This window comes from Lepidothrix coronata, unplaced genomic scaffold (genome assembly GCF_001604755.1).
Source record: "Lepidothrix coronata isolate B3197 unplaced genomic scaffold, Lepidothrix_coronata-1.0 Scaffold87, whole genome shotgun sequence".
NCBI lineage: Eukaryota > Metazoa > Chordata > Aves > Passeriformes > Pipridae > Lepidothrix > Lepidothrix coronata.
This window is the reverse complement of record NW_016690267.1, coordinates 1,314,837-1,333,447: the sequence shown is the minus strand read 5'-3', so window position 1 is coordinate 1,333,447 and position 18,611 is coordinate 1,314,837. Positions and strand designations below refer to the sequence as shown.

Genomic DNA, 18,611 nt, shown 5'->3' with positions numbered 1-18,611 from the left:
GTAGCGTGGTTAATTTATAATGCAATTTGTAGCCTCGCACATAGATCTCCCTGCTTTAGGAACAGGCACACAACGAGAGGATGAAAAATTCCCTTCACTGCTTTTTGCTAATTGCTTTCCAACTCCTGGACTTTGTAGCATTTCCTTCCAAACCCTGATGGAAAAACACCTTCATGGCCTACCCAGAACAGCTCGGAGGGTTTTTTACCCACTGCCCAGACGTTGGAATATCAGGGAACAAAGCATTAGTTTGAAAAGAAGATTTTGGGAAATGAATTATAACAGCACACGCACATTGTGTTATTCATGACAGAACTTTTCTTCCTGTACACAGGAATGTTTTTTGTTTTGGAGCAGCAGGAAGTGTCTGTGTGTGGAGCTCCAGTGCTATACACAGTGGATTCCATAAATGATCTGCCACAGAACATTTATCAATTTATTTCCTCCATGTAAATGCGATAAAACCCCTCTGAAATTAGCATAACTAGGTCATTCTGCAAGTGGGATGCAGCTGAATGATATTATGAACTATTGCTAAGATTGTTAAATTGGAATAAAAACTTCAGTGGTGCTTTTCTACAGCTTCTACAACCTCTTAATTTTAGAAAAGAAAGAACTGATTTATGCACAAATCTAAGCAGAGAATGGCAGCACTTTTCATTTTATTTAGTGCAGAACCCAGGTGTGAATGGTGCTTCCAGCAAAACTCTCTCATTTCCCAGCCAAAGGAGGGAATTTTGGCTCAAACTGTGCTTCAGACAGCAGAGGGAACCTATTCCAGTTGGATATAGGCACTTTAGTTATTCAGCCAGCCTTTGTGTTGTGTTTGTATGCAAAACATCAGAATAACCAGTTTGTAATTGTCATTTTTGCAGAGCAAATAAAACACTGGTCAGTAGGGCCACGGTATTTCATGGTACAGGAAACTGAAGTTTCAAGTTTTCAAGTCAAACTTAGTCTCCAACCGTGATTGTTCTGAGGACAGAAAATATCCCTGATATCTGAAATAGAGAAATTAATGTTTCTCTATAAGATCTTAATGTGTATTATTAAATATATTCTATTTGAGCCAAGTATTTATGTATCTTTTAATACAGGTGGAGTTTAAATAAACAAGGAAAATCTGAAAAATTCAGAAAATATATACAGAAGAAGTCACATGTCTGATATCTTTGAGAACATCCTCCCCTTACCCCCATTTTTTTTCACAGTGCTATTGGCACCTGCATTTCTGTGCTTTCAGCAGCATAACTCATTTGTCACCAGTTGTGTAGTTCTAAAAGTCAACACTTGCATGAGTATACATGATTTTGTTCTTTCAATTTTTAACCAATATTAGTATTCTGCCTCATTGCAGTGTAACTGAGAAACTTGTAAAATGTGCCATCTTTTATTTGCTTTAGCAAATTGCCCATTTGGTTTAATTTGTAGTTGCACTGTGTCAACAGATCTATTCAGTGCAAAGAAGATCATTATCAGATCTGGTTGTTATGGGCTTAGAAAGCACAATATGTTTAAGAGAATGCTGCTGGGATTGGTATCAATGGGTGAGTTCAGAAGTGGCGTGGAAGTGCCTGAAATGACAAACTATTCTCTCTTTAAAGTAGTACATTTGAATAAAATAGCACATTTGAATAAAATAATACATTTGAATAAAGTAGCACATTTGAATAAAAAGCACAGTGAACTCCTGGAGAAAAAGAGTTTGCAGCTCTTTAATATGTGTTTCTGGTAGTGCAATAAAATACAGAATAACTTCATTTGACATTGGTACATGTCATTGGAACGCCTCTCTCCTCTCAGGCTTCCCAGCTCTGTCATGAATCTATGATTTAAGCTACAATTTTTCAAATTTGACATGTAATCCATAGATACAAATCATTGTGGCTCATTTATAACTGTCACAGGGGTTTTGCTGCAGATAAACAGACATGAAATAATTACAAAGATATCAAAGTTGATAAGTTTGGGGGATTTTTGTTTGTTTGCTTGCTTTTGGTTTTTTCTCTTTAGCAGGGGTTATAAGTTTGAGAGGGTTTTTGGAAGTTACTGGTCTTGCCAAAAGTCAAGGAATTTACAGTATAGCTGGAGTAGGGGTCTTGTGGTCCTCAACTGTTGAGTTTATATAAATATCATATGTAATAAATATATTGATGATCTCATCCAGCTGAGAAGTGTATGGCACTGTCAGGGAAGGGCATCAGCAGAAATCTTGAAGACCAAAACTGTGACTCAGTGCTGACCTTGACTTGTTGGCTGCCAGGGAGATTTACAGCTCACATCCATAGAAAGTAGGGTTTCATATAAGTTAGTGGAAAAAACAAACAAATAAATCACAGGAACACAAGGGGCAGGAAGTAAAATATTTCTTGATTTTTTCTAACAAGTTTTGCATGGAAGAAATCCCCTCAGGCTCTCCGAGATTGCATCCTGGAGGTTGATTTCATTTGGAATTGTCATTCTTCCACACACCTTGAACCAGGGCTCCACTTGAAATTATGAAAGAGCTGAGGCTGAGGGGAAGATTTATGGATGTATTTGACAAATGGTGTTTACAGGTTGCCTTTGAACTCTGTGGTATATTGCTATTGACATTTTTAACACTGGAAATTGTGAGGGCAGATGTCAACAGCGAACCCAAGGCAGGGCCCTCTCTGTCTGCTCCCAAGTCCTGTTTGCCTTTCAATTTATTTCTAACAGGGAAAGGTGAGGGGTGGAATGGACAGTCACCTGTTATGGCTCCATCCAGTGCATCCTTTACACGGGTCAGACCCACCTTCTCCCCAGAAAACAATATTTCATTGAAGTCCTGAATTGAAAACTTGAATTTAAAGTGTGTTCAGATGGAGGGCTGTGGAATTTTACTTGGTGGAAAAGTAGAAGGGTGTCACCACTTGAAATCTATTCCTGGCTCTTCTTTCTTGAGATTATACAGCACTGAGTGATGATTTCTGGGGGTTTTGCACCTGAGAAAGAATATATGCATATGTATAAATGTACTTGAGCCAGCCTGTGGCTTAATGACATTATATTTGCACAAAGCTCCACAAATCTTTATGATCTCTAAGTATCCAATTGCTGACAGTGATATATCAGGAGCTGTTCTGTGCTTAATTATTAATTTTACATCAAGGAGTTCCATAGTCAATATTTAGATGCTTTATGACATACAGAACCTTTTCCATACTCATATTTTCTCTGCAGGGACATAATGTAGCCCTTTCAATACTAAATCAATTACACACAAAGTTAAAATAACTTGATTTGTTGCTTAAGGTCCTTTCCCAACATGATGCAACAATTCTAAGGGAGTAAGAACAGTGATATCATGGCCTGCTGTTAATCCTTGGAGACCTGCGAGGGTCAAGGGTCAGTGCAGACTGGGAAGATGTGCAGCCCAGAGCTCCCTGCAGCCCTAAGTGGTCATGAACTGGAAAAGGGAAAGTGTTTTGGAGTGTGTGGTACTAGAACAAAAGTGCAGGAGAATCATTTTATTCTAATCCAGTTTTCCACATCTGTTGTGATGGGCAGAATGAGTGACATCACCTATTTTAAGTGCCCTGGAGTTTGATGTCTTCTCTGAGTTAGATCTCATCCAGTTAATCACTTCTAAAGATGCTTCATCTCACTTGTCCTAAATTTTTAGATTAGAATGGGATGAACTGCATCCAAAATTGTCACTCCCTCTGCAGTGACTATTAAGAAACTTGAAAGACTTGACTATGAAATAATCTGAGCCTAAAGTGGTTGTAACTGAGTGAAATCAATCACAGGATCACACTGTCTAACCCCAAATTTGCTGATCTAGTGGCTTAATCAATGACTTAATCCAGGAAAGAATATCAAGACCCGTTTGAAAACATACATCACACACTCCAAACTGTATTATTGTTAAATGTATGAATAGAGTTTTGAAACCTGTGATTTATATAAGATAGTTTCCAAGACCTGCTTTAAAATCACAGAGCATATTCTTTCAGCATCTGAATCCTTTATCAAATCAGCTGTAGTGGCTTTAAAATATAATTTAACCAAAAAGATCATTTGGAGTAGGGCTGCAAGGATTTCTATATGCAGATATTCAATCTCAAGATGGGGAAAATGGCTGAAAAGCATTCCAAATTCTATTATTCTGGAATGCTATTAGGGAATGAGTTGTATGCCTTGATTTAGTGGCTGACCAATTCGAAGTGGAGGTTTCCAGAATGACTGACTGTTTATCCTTCCTCCCTGTGGACTCCTTAACAGTGGGAAGCTGTTGAACTTGGTTCAGAAGAATGTATGGAGGGAAAATGAATCCTTTTTCAGGGAAAGAATATCTTTTCAAGACATGCCTTATGATCCTCTACGAGAATTTGTTCAAAACTAACTTGGAGACTTTAAAATATTCAAATATTCTACTTCTGTTTGTAGTTTTACCAGGCATTACTGCATCTTTGATATGAAAAGTGCAATTCTCGGGATGCAGAACAGGGAGAGTAGTTGCCCAATTTATTTATTGGGTGCAGCAGTGAATTCTTTATGAAATATTGCTTGGGCAGGATGAATTTTATTAACTTCAACAGGGCAGACAGTGAGAGACCAACCAAATAATTTATCCAGTAGTTCATAGGCAGGAGGGGGAGCAAGAAAAACAAAACTCACCTAAAAAGAAGCTGTATTAAGATGGAAACACTTATCCCTCAGATAAAAACTCTCAGATGTTTAATAGATCAAATGGCTGGGACTTGACTACGAAATCAATACAAAGATGAAATAATACATTCGAATTAAGTGTGTGCTCTGGTTCCTCCAGATGAGGCTGGAAGGTATGTAAGACCATTTACCTCCTCATTAGGATGTCTGATTCTCCTTTCATCAGCACTGCTTTTATAATATTGAAGCCCCCTTGGCTTCTGGGCGTTAATTTGGGATTGGTGCAGACGAGGAGAGTCACAGTGACAGAATCACGGATAACAGGGATGGGGGTTTCAATTCCATCCCCACTTTGTAGCATGAGATTAAAGCCCAACCAGTTCATATTAGTTAACAAGGCAAAGAATAAAGATGAGAACTTCCAAGGTGCAGTGACTGATGCAGTGGATGGAGGTGTATGATCATTATCTTGTATTCATATGAAGAAAAACTGATGCTTGTACAAGCTGCTGGCAGCAAGAAGGAAAAAGGCTTTAATGCAGGAGAGGCACGAAATAAAGGCACAGATCATCCTTTTGCTTTTCTCTTTCATTTCACACAAACTGAAGTGAGAAATTAGGGAGGTAAAAAGGGAATAAAAGCAATGTAATGCTGTGTATATCTCATACAGACCTTCAAGGTCATTTCTGTATTCCACAGCCTCACCCAATATAAATCTTTGCTTTAGTAGTGCTGGGCTGAATTAGATCAACAGAAATTCTGGCCCACTGTCTCAAAAAGCATTTCCAATCAGGGCAGATTGACCTTGCACTCAGAGATCTTATTAAAATGTAATATTACTACCTTTTAATCAGGAAGGATGCCAGGGTACTTTACTTGGACATAGAAGAATAGTGGAAAGTGATTTCTGTGAAATGATGACGTGTTTTTGATTAAAGCCTACTGAGACAGGGGAGTGTAATTGCTGCCTTTCTTATGAGATATTTTTGAGCCAGTCAATTCCTTTACAAAAATAGATAATTGGAGGAATGAGATCTTCCATCTATGAGTGTGGCCCTGATCAAAGGATTACTGAAATCTGTGAAAACTTCACCTTCTTAAAAAAATCTCTCCATTTTGCTGTTGTTCTGGAACAAGTCCTAATGCAGAGTAGAGACACAGAGTAGTGTTTCTTATTAACCAATTCTCACAGATTGTATTTTTAGTGTTTAAAAAAATTAGGCACTTAGTGTCAATACATTACATCGTTTGTTTTTTTTTTAATTTTGAAATAATTCGTTGTCAGAATGAAAGGAAAAAGATTCTTCTCATTTTCATTCTTAAAGTGTTATGAGATTTTAATACATCACTGATTTAAAACTTATGTTTGGAGCTGATCTCTTTCATTCCCATGAATTTTATTTGACTGGTTTCACAGACAGGTTTTCCTTACAGACAGTTCTAGATAAAAAAGAAAATATGACTGGCAAACATCTCTGTGTTGGAGCTGATGTTGACATGGGATTTCTCCATTAAAAGAAAAAAATATAGCAGTCCAGTGTTGCCTTGATTGTGTCTCAGCTCCAAGAGCTCCAAGTGCTGGTAGGTCCCCAAATTCATGGCTTGGTGGGTTGCTGGGTGTGAACTGGGCTCCCAGTGATTGGCTGTGCTTTGGTTAATAAGGGCTGAGAGAAGAGTCTGTGCTTGTTTTCCTTGCTATCCCTGTAAATACTCAGAATTCCAACTCTGCTCAACAAGGTGAAAGTGGCTTGGAAGGGAAAGATGGCCAGTTCTCTCCCACAAGTTCAGAATGCAAAAAATTGGCAATCCTTTTTTACTAACCTAAGTGAAGCCTCTGAAACCTCTATTTTCTTTTCTTCATTTGTCTTGATTAAGAATACCTCCCTGCTTAGAGGCTGGGAGAAACTGGATATTAACTTCTTCTTTGGAGAGAAAGTTAAATGATTAATCTAATTTTGTCGGGTTTATTTTCTGTCAGGAAGTTTAGGGGAAGCTTTCTACCATGTTCAAAAGGCAATTTCCCATGGGTGTTTCTAGATATGAAAATTACATCTGGCTTTATTTATTTGTATTACTTTAAAAATTGCTGTCTATTAGCAATTTGCATTGCTCTGGCCAGAACTATCCCACCCAGATAAACAGGGAAGAGCAGAAGAGCGGGAAACTATTAAAGAAAAAGGTAAAGAAAAGCTAAAAGAAAACATTTGGATTGTAAAACAGAGATAAGTGTGGGATATACATTTTTAGTAAGCTCTCTGCTTAGCCATTCTTGACTATAAAGTTTGGTCTGCATTTAAACAGCTCGTACACGCTCGAAATCAAATTGGAATGATTGCAGGCAATTCCAGTTTTCCATGGGAAGTGGGAGAACAGTGCAGGAACCATGTGAGGTGCAACATCCCTGACCAAATGTTTCACTGTCGAGCAGTTCAGACCAAAGGGCTCAGGGAAGGAGCAGGAATCATTCCGGGCAGGAAGCATCAACTCTCAGGCTTTTCATCTCTGGTAGTTGTAGAAAAGAGGAGGAAAGAGCTTCCCACCCCCCATGTCGTCAGTGCAGTGGTGTCCTGGAGCTTAGCTGGCAATGACCAATCTCCTCTTGGGATTTGGGCTGGTTTTCTGCACTTGCCATGGTCACAGGTCATGTAGGGATTGTGGGAATTTCTCCACTGGAGGCTTTCGGAGAAGAAGCCAATATTCCCGTGTATCTTTTCGAGGCTGGTCCTGCCTTGTTTTTACGGTGTTTTAATGTCTCATCTAGTCTTCATTTGCTGATTTTTCTGATTGATTTCTAGTGCTAGGCAAACTCCAGAGAGAACACGGGTCCTTTGTGCTTCCTGAGTATGCCTAGGGCTGAATCTTGCTCTTTGTATGTCAAATAGATATTCTTTCACACATAAATCACTGTTCTGTCATGTTCGCCTGCTGCGAGATGTTCAGTGCATATCATCCTTTACATTAAAGCATTTACTTCAAGAGAATGGGTTATATTGCTTTATGAATTATGTTATCTGACATAGAAGATTATGTTATGAATTGGCACTTAGCATATTAGAACAGTGGGACTTTTTATAGCTTATGGTCATGATCCAAGAAGTAATTCATGCCTCTTCTTAATAAACTTCCCTGGTCAAAAGGGAGGCAGACTTGAGAGTGGGACATTTTTACGAGGGATTCAAAACTTAGGAAGAATCCTAGTTAAGAAAAAATCTTTGGTGATTTGCTTAAATCTGCAGCCTGTTCATATCTGGAGGAAAGATATAATTCTTTTTCAGCTGCATCTCAATTGTCCTGAGTCCTCTTTCCCTAAACTTGCAATTCCCAGTCTATCTGGAGAGGTTGGAAGTGAACAAGTGGGATGAATTCCACGTCTGAGCAAGGCAGGCTGGTTTGCTGAAGGGGTAACAGTATATTGAGTAGAACTGTGGGAACTGTTGAGGGGAAGGCAGAGTTGTAGCAGGACTATTTTTGCGAGGAGTTTCTTACACCAGCAGAGCTGTCTCTGCTCCTCTCCTCTTATATTTCCCTTATTTCTCTTTTCTGGATGTTTAGATTCAGTAAACTTGGTTCAGGAACATATCACAGCACTTTCTTTCTTGGTGTTAAAAATTGTGTGTGTTAAAATATTAAACCCTTCTATTTTTTAAATGTGAAAAGTTATCATTTTTTACAAGCGTAGAAAATTTCCACCAACCAGCCCCGTTCCTCTCACGAAACAGCATTTAATAGCTCTGTCACCCCAAATCAAGGTTGCTGTTGTTACTCCTATACCTGTGTATGTTCAGATGAGGGGGAAGATTAATAAGTAGTACACTTGACACAGAGAAAAAACAGCCTATTGCTTCCTCTGGATGGACTGACTACGTGAGAATAGTTTTTATTTTTGAGTTTGACTATAGACACATGTTGAAAAGAAACTGCCACACTAAAATAAGAAAGCCATCTGAGTAAGGTGACTTTTAGCATGTGTTTTTAGCTGTGTGTGTGTCAGTCAGTCCCTCAAGACTTTTAAACTCAGCACTCAGTTTCCACTAATTTTCTCATAGGGATAAAGTTCTCAGAAGGATTTCCTTGAATTCATACAAGTGCCACGAAAATAAAAGAAAAGAAAGAGATCCTAATGGTGATCTTGTAAGGGAAGGACTGACCTGAGCCCCCCTAAAGAGATCATCTTGTCCATGCAGGGGATGAGCTTTTGGACAGCAGATAGGAAATTAGACTTCATTGATTTTACTCCTCATGGAACTGTTTATTTCATGCTATCTGTAGTCTATCAGTCAAATACAAAGACTTCATGCTTTTGTTTGTTTGCTTGTGTTTTTATTGTTTGGGGTTTTTCTTTGTTTGTTTGGGTTTTTTGTGAGGAAAGACTGGACAGGGTCTAAAATGTAGGTCATCTCAGTTGGGGATCACAAGTCTTGTACAACACTACTGTGACGTGGATTTTAGTGTTATAAAAAGATAAATAACATTCTTCATAATTCCTTGCATCTGCAAAAAGTAGAGCATAAATTTCAGCATATATACGCTACCACAAAATATCATAACCTGTTATGGGCTGATAATATACACAATATTTAGGAAACTTTGGTGGGGCTATGATTTTTCCATGTTTTCACCAAACAATTTTACTCTAAAGAAAGAAACCTTCATAGCACTGGAGACAAAGCACAATATACCAAAGTAACATTCGTGTCACACAACTTCAACTAATGCAAGTTCATTTGCTGACGTTTCCCACATCAGTGTCTGGCCTGGAGCAGCAGGCACCTGAAAGCTCTTGACAACATTTCCAGCAGTGACAGTGGCTGCAGGAGGGCTGGGGATAGTCCTGTATATAACTCATGTTCTGAGGAGTGAGTAATTCATCCTGCCAAAACAGCTGTGCTACTCACGAGAAAAAAGGTTAAATACCTGTATTGCCAAAGGTTGCCCTGCCCATACATCTTCACTGGCCTGTCAGAACCTTCAGCTGGGAATGCCCCATTATTTCTTACTCAATTTTTGTGCTTCTGCCTGCATTAACTCTCTACAGGTAGTAACAATTCTTGACAGTTCTTCATTTCTACTTAACGTTACTGAAGTTTCTTTTGTGTACCAAGAGAAGTTTGTTTATTATTCATTCCACAGTTGATAGTTCACCAGTGCATCCCTCCAGACCTGCTGGCTGCAGTAGCTTGGCATTCCCAGGGTACTGCTCAGTGAGGCCAGCTAAACTAGAGTTTAAAAAGAATTGGCCATACATGTAAATAGACAAAGTGAAGAAGTCCCACAGGGTAGAAAATTATTGCTCCATACAAATATAAATATGCCAAAAGCCTGAACTCAGTAACTTACTAAATATTTTCTCTGTTGGGCAAGGCCTTCAAGTTTTTAAGAACACACATAAGTTTAATAACCATAGTAGCAATTCAAATGCCCTTGACTGGAACCATAATAGACCTTCCTTCTTATATTTGTTTTGCTTCCCTGGGGCTTGTCTTAAAGTACAAGATGACAGTCAGACATGTAAGTAGTTATGATGAGAACATAATCAGGAGGGTCCTCCTTTGCTCCATTTTCTGAAGGTCGGGCTCTAGAGATACAGGTAATCCTCTTGATTTCTTCCTTCTTCATCTCATTTTTCATTCTTTGTTCTCCTTCTTGGGTTAAAATATCTTTATTGGAAACTATACCATTGTGCAAATGATTATTATCCATTTACAGAGTTACAGCTGTGAAGAAGGTGGAAATAAGCCTCAGCAATGAAGTCATGTCACTTAGGAAAGTAGAACCTTTCCTTTCTGTGACACATGTAGAAAACATTTAATGTACTGAACACAGAGTAGGGACACACAGAAAGAGTCAAAATAACATGAGAAAACTCCAGTGTGAAGTTTTTGAGCATTGCAGCTCTGATAAAGTTACAACTTATCAGTCCTTAAAATGGATAATATTTTGAGTATTCAAATTCAGAGTCTTAAGGCTGTAGACTTAAGACATTCATTCACATTTCATCAAGCTAGAAATAGGCCTCACTTCCACTGTGTTCCAGTTTTATTTGTAAATCTAGCAGCTGAATATAGTAAATAAATAAAGGTTAGTAGTAATGTACTCTTGGCATATTGACAGAGAAAAAAAAAAAAGAAAAAATGAAAGAAAACAAAAAAGAATGAAGTAGAAAGGTTATTAAGAGATTATTAACAAAATGCCAGTGAGTTTTTCCCAAGAAACCATCTGCTCCAATCCCCACAAAACTGTGCATGTGCTGGGTTTGACTTCTTAATGCCTAAGGGGAGCTTTTTGCCAATATTTCCAAGCCTATTTACAGGCTAAATGAGCAACCAACAGACTGATGTCTGAGCCTCTGGAGAAACGGCCTGGCTGCTGGGATCTGTGTCTGGTCAATGAGGAGCTCTGGGAGGGGCAAGTGGAGGTTCTGAGGGATTCTGGGAATAGTGAAACCGCTCAGGAAGTGTGACAAATAAACTCTGAATATTGAGATGCACCAGGACACACCCACACCTGTAGTGAGGGAGTTGCCTCCCCGGTGTCCGTGCGTCATCGGCACCGCTGGGGAGCTGCTGATTTTGCAGACATTTCTTCCTCAGCTTGATAAGTTGATATATATTGTTTAACATGATAATGCAGCAAGCTGTTGTTTTGTGGTTTGAAAGCCAGCTGCATTTGATTGATGCCAGGAATGGAGGGATTTGTAAAATGACATCGAATTAGATGTAGTCGGTTTATGGGTCTGGGGAAATGAATATTTTATGAAGAATAAAACTTTGTGATGAAGGAGGAATACTGAGGAAGTGTGCATCTTGAATGAAACTCTTTTGAACTGGTGCATGCTGTAGAGCCTTTCAAAATACACATTTGTGTCACTAGATTTCTAGGAAGGAGATCTCTATATAAACACTCCTTTGTGATGGTCCAACCCCAATTGTGTGGTCACTGTGTGTTCTCTCTGTGAACATCTCAACTAGAATAAGAAACATCTTCCCTGAAAATATAGCTACTGAACTTCTCCCTGGTGTATATTTTAGCTGCTGGTTTAAATCTGATGTGATTTTTGAGGTGTCAGCCACAAATATGGAAGCACATGGGTGATGTTTAAAGAGGTGCAGGTTCTGTATATTCCCAAACAGACAGACTGTTAATATATTATGACATTCAAAGATAACCCCACGTTCTATGTGCATTCTTCCATCCGTTGTGTGCAGTTGTGAGAATGGAATAACTTCTGCTTAAATGTAAATGACACTTTGATGGTAGCCAGAAACCAGTAGCTCAAAACTTTTGACAGAAGCAGCATCAAAAAAAAAAAAAAAAGTGGATCTAATTCTCTCCAACCTTGCTCCTGGAGCTGGCATCTCTATGCAAAATGAATGTAAAACTCTGAGTTGCTGGGATTTCTTATCTGTGTGCACCAAAGGAATGATTGCACAGAACAAGATAATGTCTAGTGAGTTGAAAGGTTAAAGAACTGCAGCTGGCAAATCAGAATCAGACTCAGCCATTGTGTTGAGCCAGTTCTGTGCCAGAGTAACCAGAGATTTGGGGATTTACATCAGATCTTAAAAGTTACATGTGCCTTCCACAGTCTTATCATCGGAAATATTTCAGTAGAACTATCTGGGACAAGGGTATAAAGAGGATTTCTACCTGAGCATACATTGTAATAAGATTCCAAATCTCTCCTGAGCATCAACTCATCTAATAGATGAATAATAATAGCAACTGGTACATTCATTTAAAATCTTGTTATGTCCTTGAGTATGGCATCTTATTAAACTGCATTTTTCAGGAAAGCATTGTGTACTGAAACCCATTAAAATTTCACTTGACCTTGGTCACCCTCTAAGATCTCTTGAAGATTTGCCTTTATCCTTATTTATTTCACTGAAGTCCTGTGTTTAGAAGACCTTCATGAAGCACATTATCTAAGATTAACGCAAACAATCTTCTAAAAAACACGATAAAGGTCTAAAAAAATAACACGTGGTGTTGTACTTGTGAAAAGAGGGTGAATCTTCATTCCTCAAAATAGAAAGCTGCTCTTTTTTCTGTTTTCTTCTGAAATAGTCTCAAACAAAATAGGTGAAAATATCAGGGCTGGGATCATCTTGTAACACTGGAAAACATGGCATGGTATCCAGCAGTAAGCTTCTTTTGGAGCTGTCTGACCTTTAATCACTGGTGAATAAAACCAACATGCTGTCAGATCTCTGTTATTTTTCTCAAGGGGGTAACTCTGCCTGAAGTAGCAACGAAGCAAAACCTTTGAGAGCTTATAGTCAAGGTCACCCCAAGAAGAGACAACACTTTGTACTCTGGGAAGCACAACAAAAGAAAAAAAAAGGCAGAAATGTATCTAAACAAGCCAGTTGTGTTTGTTTAACAGTGAACCAGGCAGTTGTTATATCAGCCTGTAAATAAAGCTGGGTTTATTTTTATTTTTACCACAATATTTGGTTGTTTTTTTTTATTTTTAACTTCAAGACCTTTGGAGAGAATACAAATTCACTGGTTTTCATTGTACACGAATGATACCATTCCAGTTACCGAGGCACTTCCAATCTGATGTCTTAGGCCTTGTCTATATCAGAAGGCTTTAATCACTAATAGTTATTTCTTTGGTTATTATCTCTGTGCAAAGCAGATAAAATGCTTATGACAGAATTTTGCAGGCTGTGCCAGCCTCTGATGTGTGCCTGTGTGAGGGAGAGGAAAGGACTTGACTCTGGCATGCAGGAGTACGTGTTCCACCAGCTAAGCACAGAATCAGAAGTGGATCAGTCCTCTATTAACTGTCATATGGAAGCAGAAGGAGGTTTTTCCTCTGTCCAGCATTTAAGAACCTGTTCTCTTGTTGCACTCTCCAGCAGAACTGTGTGCTGTAGGAATTCCATGTGACAAAACTCTTCATCCTTGGAAGGACGGTGGGGCTACAGAGATGGGGGTTTCATTGAGGCTGACACAATAAACCCATACATCAGTGCAAATTGAACTTAGAATAATGTAGGCTTTAATAATTACAAAATCTCTTATTGACAGAAATGATACCCAACAAATTTTGAAACTGTGAGACTTTACAGTGAAAATAAAGACCTTTCTCTTATTTCAGAATTTGCTTCATCATACCCATCTGTAGACTTTCTGCCTGGAAAATTCAAAGGGAAAAGGTGCATCTGTACTTCATTTAGCAAATTGCAATTAATAAGGATGGTTTCCAAGCAGACATGGGGAGTTTGTGTCAGAGTCACATGTCCTGCTGCAAACCAGAAGCACTGGGTCTGTTGTCTGGGAAAAATAATAAGAACACAAGTACAACCTAAATATCAGGTGGAACTACTTAGTGGTCTTGATGAGATAATTTAGATATTGAACCCACCTGGCTCTCATGGGTGAAAGCAGCATCATTTCACCTGGTTTTTGTCCCCATTTCCCTCAGGAACCACAGTGATGAGAATGACGGCGTTCGATGCCGACGATGCCAGCACGGACAATGCTCTGCTGAGGTACAACATCCTCAAACAGACCCCCACCAAACCCTCCCCAAACATGTTCTACATCGACCCAGAGAAGGGGGATATTGTGACAGTGGTGTCTCCTGTGCTGCTGGACCGGGAGGTGAGTGAAGGCTTTGCTATCACCGGGATCTTCTGGGATGTGAAAAGAGGTTCTCAGCATTGCTGGGGTGGGGATTCAGATGCTTGACTTTGAGAAGTCTTTTAATATTGCTGTTGATTTCTTGTTTGGGTGTAGGAAGTTGTGTGTTCGCTGCTTGTAAATTTAGTACTTGATGAATTCTTGACGTGCTGAATGGTGAGGGCAAAAATCTCAGGAATAAGCAGAATTCAGCTTAAGAGTTGCCAGCTGATTCTTTGGAAGTAAAAAACCCCCATACCTAATTGTGCATACAGCTTGCTCTGAGATTGCTGTGGTTTGGTGCTTTAAATCCTTTCCTAGAATTTTCTTTTTATGGGTGAATTTAATGGACTAATTAACTTGGAACCCCATGGTCAAAGAAAGAAAATACAAAGAGGAGTAGTAAAGAGACAGGTTGTCTGCATGTGTTTTAAGGTGAATAGTGCCAAAATCTATGTTTATTACAGATCATTAACATTAGGAGAGCAAAAACTGATAGCAAAGAAAGCTTAGGTATGACCATTTAAAGCTCAGAATACAATAAAATACACCTAATCTGCTAATAGAAAGGTTTAGTTATCAGAATGTATGAGATCTGGGCACCAATACAATGATGACCCTAAACAGCTACTCTATAAATCACCATTTTCTTCAATTAGGTAGCCCTGGGTGTTCTTAGACTCCTGGAGACAACCAAATTCTTTTCTTATAGGCTGTATCTGCTGTCACTGAACTTGTCCTCTGGGTTGGTTAGATTCATGACTGTCCAATGTTCTCAATATTCAACCGGTTATTTCTCATTTTAACCGGAGAAAATGTTGCCTGTACCACTTCCCTTTATCGGTGGGTAGTTTTTCTACAGGCTTTTCCAACAGCATATATTTATTTATAAATCAGGCATAGATTCCAGACACACAGTGCAGTAAAACTAAGGTCTGGGCCTGTAGGTCTGTGTTTTTAGCCTTAAAGAGATTCCAATTTTTTCATGTTTGGGTGTCTGGCCACAAAATCATGCCTAAGTTAAGGTTTATACAATCACTACCTTTTTTTGCCTCGTGTTTCCCTTCCAAATTTATTGTTTCAGTTCCAAAGCTTCATCCTGTTTTCTATAGTCAGTTTTAGGTATTTTTATTCCTAATAGATAACTATTGCCCAGATTAAACCATTTTACTCCAAATAAGAAAATCAATGGAAGGGAATGAACATGCCTGCTTCTCCCAGTATCTTCCAAAGGTCACTGTGATTCATGGAATAATGATTCTGTCTCTGTGCAAGAAACCTGCCCTCAGTCGAAGGGGTGCTGTGGCTGGGCAGTATATCCTGAAAGCAGGATCTGAATTCCTCATGATTTTTACTAAAATAGTCAGTTCAATACCTTTACTTTGGAGGTGACATGAGGAGCTGCAGTCTTGTTGAAGCTGCAAAGGAGTTTTTGTTGTTGCTGCAAACGGTGTGTGTTTTATGAGCCAAAATGTAGGGCTGTGGACAACTTTAACACTAAAACCCAACCACTGTCTGCAGGTAAAATCTAGCCTCATATTGTCTTGTCAGGGGAAAGGTTTGGGAAAAAGGATGTTTTCCATTTTTCCCCGAGATGCTCTGTGCTCTCTGCCGTATTTGTGGGTTCAGCCTCTTCTCCCCCTTCCTGCTCACTTATGTCTTGTGTGGGAGTTGGTAGTCACGACTCAGGTCTGTGGAGCTGGACAATCATGGTCAAAGATGGCCCTAAAAGCTGATATTGTGGTTAAAATTAGAAGCTGTACAAGTCTAGTGATCCTAATCTGAAAAAAATCTGGGTACCAACATAACTTTGATGCTCTATAAGTAACTCTTCTGTATTTCTGTGTCACTCATGAAACTTAATTATTGTAAAAAATTGTCTGAGGTGGAGAGAATCAGGAGGAACACCTGGAGGAGGAAATGTCTGACTATTTTCCTGATTAGGGAATCAGGTGTCTGCATATCACCAGGCTTGGATAAATGGCTTTTTGGGAGGTTTTGGGCCAGAGGGAGTACCACGTGCCATTCTTCTGCAGGATGGCAGCTGATATTGGGGCCTTATTGTTGCGAACCTTTGTAAATCTTAAATGGTTTAGCTTTTTTTCCACAATCTGCCATGAAATGTGTTGTAGAAATATGGGAGAAAGAAATGTTCTTTCCCCTGGAAGCCTTGAAAGTAGGCGTGTAACATCAGAGGATAAAAAAAATGTAGATAGAGGACAAGAATCTCTTGAAAGAGTGTTTGTGAGCAGGAGACAGGAATGGTTTTACCTCTGCAGTTCTTACCCTGCTTTTCTTGGCATCTCAGTGGACAATGTGTTACAGTGGAACACCCAGGGAACAGCAAGTCTTTTCCTCATGTTTTCCACTGCTTGGAAAAGAGACAGGATCAGCTGAGTTGTTCCACATCCAGTCTGACTGGGGTCTGAGTCAGCTGCATTTGCAGGTGACTGAGTGTAGCTCATGAAGGAGAACACAGTATTTAGATGAGGTGGGGGAAGGGGAGATTCTACTGGGGAATTTTGGAGTCCAGAACCTGCAAACATTGGTCCTGGGCAATCTAATTATTCCAGTTTTTTTTTTTTTTTTTTTTTTTTTTTTTTTTTTTTTTTTGTTGTTGTTGTTTTTGTTGTTGTTGTTGGTTTTTTTTAGTTTTTTTTTTAATTATTTTTTTTAAATTTTATTTTATTCCAGTTCAAAGCAGCGGCTTCTCCCAGGTTTTACTTAAACTTTTAATTGGGTCAATCACCTGTGATTGTAGGTGTACTCCTTAAAACTCTATTAGCCCCAGACACCAATTAAAGAGCTGAATTAAAGTAAAAATTTCTCTAGGATGGACATGGAAAAAAGCAAAAACTATTTCTTATTATTAATTTGTATGTGCTCCAGAGGATTATATGAAGTCTTTTAAAGCATGCTAAAACACTGATTAAAATTATTCCCCTTTTCCATCTCTCTGTAAGTTTTACCACTGCTTGGATCTTGATGCTTTTGGGAAACTCTTCATTAAATTTAAGACAAATTAGCAGAATATAAATTGTTTGGGGGGTTTTTTAGGTCTTTTTTTTTTTTACATTTTATGTATCATGTGGTTCATGTTTGTGCATAGAGAGAGCAGGAGACCGGGGGTTTTGCCCAGTGGGAGATGCTGAGATGTGGAGAAAGAAAACATCTGGCAGGTTTTGCACATACTGGATAGTTCATATTGTTTTTCCATGCTTCAACATTTTCAGAAAAAGCTGCTGTGGCATAGCCTAGAAATCCTTGTTCCAGAGCAAAAAAATGGAAATACAGATAATTTCCTCTAAAGTAAAATCAAGTTTGACCATCTAGAGAGCTCAGTTTTTATATCCAATTGAATATGAGTGGGAGAATCTTAGCATGCATAAGTAAACATCTATGTTAATAATTTTAAGAGATGAAAATGAAAGAAAACTTTCTGTTTTGATAATACTTTAGAAATAAAAGTAAATTCTAAGTAGACACTTTTAGAATAAAACAAAACTTAAAAGGGAAAAGGAAAGAATCAACTTGTTTCTGGTCAACTTCTGCTGTGCACTGGTTTTTTTTATTTTAGCAACACAGGATCAGCTCAAAGGAAGGACAATATCTGAAATTCTTACAAGCCTTTCAAATTTCATTCTCTACCAGTGTCATTTATTAGGTGTGTTGGTAAAGGGGGGTTTGGAGCTGGGAATGCTCCCTGGCAGGAACTGGCTGGGTGTTTGATGTGGGTGACAGTGTGTGCTTTGGAGCTATTTCTGTAAGGTAGGAACTCCTACAGAAACATTAGGCAAAAAAAAAAAAGCCCTTCTCTCCAATATGCAGGAAAAGGGTGTGTGGGAATCCCCCAGATCACACCCAGCAGGCTGCTGAGGGAATGCTTCAAGCCTCCAAAGAAACACTCACAACTCCCCGGGATTTGCATTTATGTACCAGAGTATTTTTATTTATAAATTTTTTTAGATTCAAAATTGTTTCCAAAAGTACAGGATCCTGGGGGGTTTAAAGCAAAACTCAGATAATTTCTCAAAGAACATCCATTTTCATTTTCAGAAGGCAGGTAAGGACATATTTCTGAAGATTGATGTGTTGGGTTTTTTTCTTGTGGGAGTTAGGCATCCTTGAATGTGTCAGTAATAAAGATTGAAGAGTGTTAGGGGGCAAATTATACCTCCAGGTATCTGTTGGAGAATACATTTTGATTCATAAATTCAGAGGAGAAGGATGCCCTCCATCAAAGTGTGTGGTCTAAATGACCCGAAATAGAGCACAACAGGGAAACAGCAAAAGAGAAAGGAAAAAAAAGGGGGAGGGAAAGGACTTGAGGGGAAAAAAAGAGG

The 18,611-nt window shown here is 38.8% G+C and overlaps 1 protein-coding gene across 3 annotated transcripts in view; it reads left to right on the top strand.

The window, feature by feature from the left end:
• Window positions 1–18,611, top strand: part of CDH13 (cadherin 13) — a 449,115-nt gene that overhangs the window by 292,082 nt on the left and 138,422 nt on the right. For all 3 annotated transcript variants that reach the window (XM_017820998.1, XM_017821000.1, XM_017820997.1), the window contains one exon: window positions 14,072–14,250. In XM_017820998.1, the coding sequence (XP_017676487.1) occupies window positions 14,072–14,250 (179 nt within the window). The remainder of the gene's footprint in view (window positions 1–14,071; window positions 14,251–18,611) is intronic.